This window comes from Austrofundulus limnaeus, unplaced genomic scaffold (genome assembly GCF_001266775.1).
Source record: "Austrofundulus limnaeus strain Quisiro unplaced genomic scaffold, Austrofundulus_limnaeus-1.0 Scaffold73, whole genome shotgun sequence".
Lineage (NCBI taxonomy): Eukaryota > Metazoa > Chordata > Actinopteri > Cyprinodontiformes > Rivulidae > Austrofundulus > Austrofundulus limnaeus.
This window is the reverse complement of record NW_013952475.1, coordinates 1,459,389-1,467,201: the sequence shown is the minus strand read 5'-3', so window position 1 is coordinate 1,467,201 and position 7,813 is coordinate 1,459,389. Positions and strand designations below refer to the sequence as shown.

The 7,813-nt window shown below is 38.2% G+C and overlaps 1 protein-coding gene across 1 annotated transcript in view; it reads left to right on the top strand.

The window, feature by feature from the left end:
- LOC106519222 (low-density lipoprotein receptor-related protein 8) overlaps positions 1–7,813 on the top strand; it is a 22,960-nt gene that overhangs the window by 7,956 nt on the left and 7,191 nt on the right. The window contains exons 4-10 of the mRNA XM_014010795.1: positions 488–616; positions 814–939; positions 2,220–2,391; positions 4,928–5,143; positions 5,421–5,539; positions 6,152–6,291; positions 6,638–6,779. Coding sequence (XP_013866249.1) covers positions 488–616; positions 814–939; positions 2,220–2,391; positions 4,928–5,143; positions 5,421–5,539; positions 6,152–6,291; positions 6,638–6,779 — 1,044 coding nt within the window. The remainder of the gene's footprint in view (positions 1–487; positions 617–813; positions 940–2,219; positions 2,392–4,927; positions 5,144–5,420; positions 5,540–6,151; positions 6,292–6,637; positions 6,780–7,813) is intronic.

Here is a 7,813-nt window from a genome sequence, read left to right as displayed (position 1 = left end):
AAGTTGGGCTTGGGACCCAATTATGGGTCATGAAGCACCTTGGATAATCTCCAGAAATCAATTTAAAGGGTAATAAAATAATTGCTGATGTAATATTTTACCTATAATTATCACAAAAAACACAATAAGTATAAATAAGTATTTATATTTGTGTAGCCTTTGTTTTCAGGGTTATTAACAAAGTTTGTGTACTCAGACCAGTAATATTTGGGGTCACAAGTTTTTGCCATGGATATTTTGTGGGTCAGAAGATAAAAAATTTGGGAACCGCTGGGTTAAACCATGGCTAAAAACTACACTTAACAAAAGTGTAGCTAAAAACAAAACGTAATAAGACCGTACATAAACGCTTAATTTAGCGAGGCAGTAAAATAAGCTAACAGGATCATAAGACAGAAACAGAGCAGGAACGCTGAAGTTGAGTTCAGAGAACAAAGTTTTTGAAATAATTAGAACCCATCAATTAACCAGATGTTTGATTTAGCAGATGTTTTGGATCAGAATGAATGTCTGGTCAATAATGGCGGCTGCTCTCATCACTGTGTGGACCAGCCGATTGGTTTCCTCTGCAGCTGCCCGGACAACATGAAGCTAGTTGATGACAGCCGGTGTGAAGGTGAGGGACGGCTAACTGCTAACATAAATATTCATTTTTATGTCATTTTATTTTACATGCCAACCATTTTTATAACCAGTTAATATTTAAAAATGAGCATGATGAATTGAAAACTGTTTTTTTTTTTTTTGGTGAAGTATCGAGGCTTTGCTCCCATGTGTTTTTCACCAGACTTAAATGTTTGCTTATTCCTGTAGAGGTGGACGTTTGCCTGGAGAGCGATGTGTGTGACCAGCTGTGTGTTCACATGAATCACAGCCTCACCTGTAAATGCCTCGAGGGCTACCACAGGAATCCAACCACCGGAGAGTGCAGAGCCAACGGTGAGCTGATAATGGATTAATTATTGTCTTTCAGTAGCCTCCGGGCTGAACACATTTCTACAAACATCAGGTAACAGAGGTGACTGTGGTGTTTCTAATGCATTTCACCACAGTACCCATTTACAAAACCACACAGTTAGAGTTTTATATTATTTATATAGTTCATTACCGTGTATCATAACTCTGTTATTTATGTACTGTAAATATAAATGCTCCATATTTTTATCTGTATTTTGACAATGTCCTATTGTGTCTGTCTACTGTACAGCACTGTGGTTGGACTTGTGCTGTTTAAAGTGCTTTATAAATAAAAGTGGTGTGGTATTTATGTTTGGAAAATTACTACAGTTTGAGTTATAATTTCCACAACAATTAAATTTACTAAAATAACAGCTTCTGGTTTCTATCAAACTGACAGTCGCCACCTGAACAAGAATGACTGAAAACAGTATTATAATAACAAATGTTTTTATTTACTATATACTTAATAATTTAATATATATTTGAATATGCCTTTAGAGAATTTGCATTTCCTGCTAAAATGCATTGTGAATGCTTAATGCTAACATTTTTTTCTGAAAAGCTAAAATTGCAGAAACTAGCCAAATATAGCTTAAAAATAGCTGAAATTAACACAAATAAACAAAGTGCATGCATTCTGAATTAAGCGGTAAGAAGCTGAAATTATCACAAAAAGGTAAATTTAGCTATAAAGTAGCTAAAAACACAGAAACCAGCTAAAAGTAGCATAAAGCAGCTGAAAAAACGGCTGAAATAAGCAAAAGGATTGCAGAAAAGGTCAGAAGCATGGCTAAAATAAATTTTTAATTTAACTAATTTTAAAAAAATTACCTAATTTCCCTCTGGGATCAAAGTATTTTTGAATTGAATTGAAAATAACAAAAGCTTAAATCAACCAAATAGATGCCGAAAGAAGCTGAAATTAGTTTGAAGGAGTGGGGGAAAAATGCAGAACCAGAACAAAAGGTAAAAAGTACAGTAAAAATTTAAAGATTTATTTTGAAAAGTTTTAAGGATGTTGAAAACATTTCTATTCATTTTCRGTGGAGAAAAAAAAGACAGAAAAAGATGTAATATCTCAAAGTATAAATTGCTGAAGTATCRGACTGTCCTGTAGGAGCTGAATGTTTGATGTAAAAATGGTTAAAATGGCACAAAAATTGCAGAACAAGATATGTTCCAAAACACATACAGAAGAAAAAAATGATCTCAGTTGTGTGAATGTTATAAATACAAAACATTTATATTTCTGTTTGCAGGAGAAGCTGCACAGCTCGTTTTTACCACTTCTAAAAAAATCCGAATGAAGAACCTCATTAGTTCTGGTTTGAAAGAACTGACGCCACGTTCACCCGGTCCCGGCCCCRTAGCCACCATGGCTTCTAGCCGCACGTTATTCTGGGCCCAAAAAGGAAAAGGCTCCATTTACAGGTAAGAGAGCAGAGCTGGAGCTGTCTCTGTTAAAACGTCAGCAGGAAGCTGTTTTTACCACTTTCCCCATCATTTATCTGTTGGACCTCACTGTCGTGGCAGGATATACGGCAAAGAAGACAAAAACATCCTTCTTTCTGTTTGTTCAGTGACATCCTGAAACTTTTCTAGATAAGATAAGTTTTGTTTTATCGCTGATTGCGTTTCATGATAAATAAAAGACTGAAATAAGAACATCACCAGAATAAACAAAATGGGCACTTTGGAAATCCTCTGAGCAGAAGATAGTTTTATATCGGGCACTTCCTTGTGTGCTCTGTGATGTCATCGTTTTCTTTGAGATGATGACAAAACATAATTTTTGTTGACACTTAGTCAAACTTCCGATCGACTTCTAATCAGATGCTAACAAGAGCAAAACATGAAAGAGGACATCAAACACTGCAAAGTAAATTCAGGATAAAATCATATCTGACTCTTGTGTTTGCCGTTCGTCTTGTAAGTTTTGCATCCAAGATGTCTTATGTTTTAACCTTATCAGCTTCTTTAAATGACGCAGAGCATTATTTATTTAACTGCTGCAGCTACAGAGACCTTTTTACTTTCAACATGGAGCATTTCTCCACAGAATTTGTTTCCAAACAACAAAGCAAAACTAAAATACATCATGTTTTCTGTTCTGTTTTTTAAAACAAATGTGTTTGGTTAGTCATTAGCTTGAAAATAAAACTTTGTACTTCCCTTTTTTGTTAGGAATAAATGTGCTATGTTCTCATGTATTTATGGCTTTTAATTTAAGACTAAATCACTATAATAACCCTTTGAAACTGGGATCTAGTTTACAATAAATATTTCTGCATTATGTATAAAACTTTAGGATGATACAGTATATACAGTATTTTAGGGATGCAACAATACATGTACCGTATCGAACTGTACCGAACCGTATCGAACAATACGGATTTAAAAAAAATTTACTTTATCAACTTGTCTTCTGAAGATGCTCTGTGTTAAAGGATCAGTGGATCTGTGTTCGACTRCTCCACCTAGGCTGCATTTTTGAGCGCAGATCCACTGAGAAACTTGCTGTTTCAGCAACATTTAATTAAAAAACTGTATTTTGAGGTTAAACAAATGTTCATAATTAATATAAATAAATTACAAGTTAAAAGGGGCATGGAAATTTCTCTTCTTTGTATCGAAAAAAATATCGAACCGTGAGACTAAAGTATCGAACCGAACCGTGAATTTCCTCTCATGCTCCTTTTTCCTGATGTTGTGGTCACTTGGTATTGCGACATCCACCACAACRGCTTTCCTCTGTTCTTTATCCACCACCACAAAGTCCGGTTTGTTCGCATTTGACTATCATCCAGATGTAAATTGCTACACTACAATACATTTATTCAAACATATATATGTAAAGAGGGAAAAAATATGCACAAAATCTTCCTACAGTGAATATAAAAATTGAGCATTTTAAGAAAGGAAAAAAAAATACATCAGAAACCTGCATTATTTTGTTTTTTGACCCCTTTTTACTCATTCCCTCGAACATAGATTAATAGATGTTTGGCCTGTGGTTTTCATGTTCTTTGTAGTTCATAATGATGGTAATTTTGCAAATTAGAGACTTTCTTAAAACAAACAACTGATAAACCGGGTCTGAGGGACAAGTTTGACTAAAACCAGCAGGACCCGACCCTGGTCCTYGAGGGCCACATTCCTGCATGTTCTAGATGTTTCCCTGCAGTTCAGCAGCTCTGGTCCTCAATCATCAGTTATGTGTGTCAATGCAGAAAAACCACTAAAACATGCAGGAKACTGGTCCTTTAAGGCAGTGTTTCCCAAAGTTGGGGTCGGGACCCAAAGTGGGGTCCCGAAACATCAAGGTGGGGTCCTGAAAAGATTTTCGGAATYAATTTACATTTTTGCCGTAGTTGTTACAAAGGAGTGAGGTTAGTGTATTTAAAATGGATAAATGTATAATAAAAAATATTGTTACTATGCCCATGTTTAGTTGACCTGATACAAATGTTTATCATCCAAAAATATTTGGGGGCACAGGTCTCTACTGTTATTTTGTGGGTCAAAAGCTGAAAAGTTTGGGAACCAGTGCAACTTTGGTTCCCAAAGTTGGGCTTGGGACCCAATAATGGGTCATGAAGCACCTTGGATAATCTCCAGAAATCAATTTAAAGGGTAGTAAAATAATTTTTGATGTAATATTTTCCCCATAACTATTACCAAAACACTGAATAAGTATAAATAAGTATTTATATTTGTGTACAAGCTGTTTAGATTGTCAAAAACCTGTGCTTTTAGGGTTATTAACGGAGTTCGTGTACTCAGACCAGTAATGTTTGGGGTCACAAGTTTTTGCCATGGATATTTTGTGGGTCAGAAGACAAAAAGTTTGGGAACCACTGATATAAGGGGTAAACAGGCCTCCACTTGCTCACAGTAGCATGACGTTTTCTTGTCTTGAGCATTTTTTGACTTTTGGATGTTTTTAATTTATTTTATTTTATTTCAGAATCTCCATAGATGAAAAGCCACAGGAAGCTAATCTGGTGCTGAAAGTCCAAGGTTCAGTTTCAGGGCTTGTTGTGGACTGGGTCCACAGTCTTCTGTACTGGACCAGTCCAGAAATGGGTTCCGTTAACGTGGCTCTGCTTGACGGTTCATCCCAGCGTCAGCTCATCACCGGGCTCCAGAAGCCCTCCGCCGTGGCCGTGGAACCTCTCCAGGGGTAGGACCACCCCAGATACTGTTTAAATTCAGATCAAAACATATGAACAAGATTATTACCTGCGACTGAAAACTGTATTGTTGTAGTTTGTGAGTTGAAGATAATGTCTTGGTGGTCTTTGCAAGTTTAATTTTATTTTTTACATTTAAAGGAAAGTTTCCTGTTAGAAATGCAGAATAGTATTGCTAACTATAAAAGGGCACAGGAAAAGCATTRAATTAGAAGTTAGTATTGTAAGATGCATTTGCATTAACAGTAGATGCTGTTTTTTTTCCAGGTTCCTCTTCTGGGCTCAGTGTGGCAGCACTCCAAAGATTGAGAGGGCCGGCTTGGACGGCCACAACAGGATGGTTCTGGTTGCTTCCTTCATCAAACAGCCAGCTGCGCTGTCTCTGGGTGAGTTGAGAAGTTTTGCATGAGAAACGAACAAGGCCCTCTAAATGCAGAAACGTTGATAAACTTGCAAATGATCTTTAATGGTGTGTGTGTGTGTGTATGTGGACGGGTTTTTCCTACAATGTGGGTTATTTTTAACAAAAAAAAGCAGCCAGGTGGGGACCGAAGTGAATCGTGGGGACCAATGTCAAGTCCCCACGGGTCCAAATGCATGTTACAGGTGTGGGGTTAGGTTTAGGACCAAGGTTTAGGTTAGTTTTAGGGTCAGGTAAGTTTCTGTGAGGTTAATTTTAGAGTATATGGTCAGGGTTAGGATATAAAGTCTAAAAAACATGAATGGAAGTCAATGGAAGGTCCCCACGGGGTCGAGAAACAAACGTGTGTGTGTGTGTGTGTTTTTGAAGCCTACTTCATAATTTGAATAATGACGTTTCCGAATTATAAAGGGAATTTCAGCTTTCCTCTTTTGAAAAGTTAACACAAAAGCTGCATTTAAACCATTACAGTAAACTATTTTTTCCTATTCATCCTTCAGATCCACATTTTGTTTTTTTKKTTTTTTTTTTAACATGACTCGGTACATTGCACTTTAACACGCTGTGTTTTCCGTAGATGTGCCTCGGCAGTTGCTGTACTGGTTTGATCAGGGAGCGAGGAGCATTTCCAGAGTAACTTTGGATGGTCGCCACCGTAAAACAGTGGTGGAGTCTAACGGCTATCTGGACCGGCTGTTTGGGCTCGCTGTGTTTGAGGTACGACAGAGTTTCACTGACACGTTGACACTTTTTAAGGAGGAATAATGATGAAGTGACTTGAGTGTAAGGTTCTGTTTGGACTCGGCACTAACACGTCCTGTTTGAGCGTTCACGCCCAGTAGCAAAATCCACCCTGACTGATAAAAACTCTAAATGCAAATGTACATTTTGGCACGTTGCACAACCGGCTGTAAGCTGAGCAATGTCCAGGTGTGATTAGATTGCTTAGGGAGGACGTTGGTGCCGGGCCTGAATAAGTCCTACAACTCTTTTTATGCAAACAGATGCAATGATGCAGATTTTTGGGTAACACCAGTTTATTTTATTTATTTCTGTGCATTAGGGCTTTTTGTATTGGGGGGATGAATTCACTCACTCCATCTGCCGAGCCAACAAGCACAACGGCAAAAGCCTCCAGGTCCTCCTTTTCAATGTCACCTCACCAGGCGGTCTGGCCATCATCCACCCTGTGCTTCAACCTATCGGTACCACTCATCACGAGTCACATGTCAGATTAGGGCTGGGTGATAAATCATGAACATTATGTATCGTGATAGACACATGATCAATATCAGTAGAAAATAATGTCCGATAGAGTGTTTATAATTTCACTGAGCTCTGATCCAGAGCCGCACGGCATTCTGGGAGTTGTAGGCAGAGGAAAGTGTTTAGCCGCTCGACCTCTCATGGCTCAGCTAAGCAAAGGTCGGTGGCATCAACTCAATCTTTGACGGTGGTGGGCACACTTCTGCTCATCCGCTAACCGGCTAATAACGGAACTAATATTTTGCTGAGTGGTTTAGCAACTGCATTAACTTTAGAAACTAGTAACAAACATTATTTCCTGCTAAATTAATTTTGACTATTTTTTTGCAGCCAATTGTTATAAAATACCCAACCTTCTCGATGAACTCCACCATATTGACTAAAAACATGTTACTGACTATAAAGCTGTGCTAAAAGCAAAGCCACTCAAATCAGGAGTCACATGATTGCATCATCCCCTATCTGAGGACACTTATTTCCACATTTTGGATTCTCCTCTTATGTACAGACCAGGGGTCGGATTTATAAAACTGGCGTACGCACAGTTTGAGCCCAGAAACTTGCGTACGCGACTTTTTACGCCAAGGTTGTGATTTATAAAATCCAAACTTGACGTGAAAATGTGCGGTGCCTCACGCCAGCTCTGACCCATGCGTACGCTCATTTTGGAGAGGTGAAGCTGCGACACAGATGGTGAAGTGAGGAATTAGTCACACTGTGTAATGATCACTGTCAGATATTTAATTTACCTTCATCAGACTTAGATTTTTATTCAACTTTATCATCAGCTTTCTTAAGTGTAATTTTTATGCTTCTGCTGCTGAGCCATGAGGACCTTTTGAAATAAAAAAAACTTAAATCTTAAATAAAAGTTCCCGTGCACAAATCCCAGACAGCAAAAGTCACGCTTTGGATACACACGCAGGGCGCATCACCTCGCCTGTGTGTGTGTGTGTGCGTGCGTGCGTGCGTG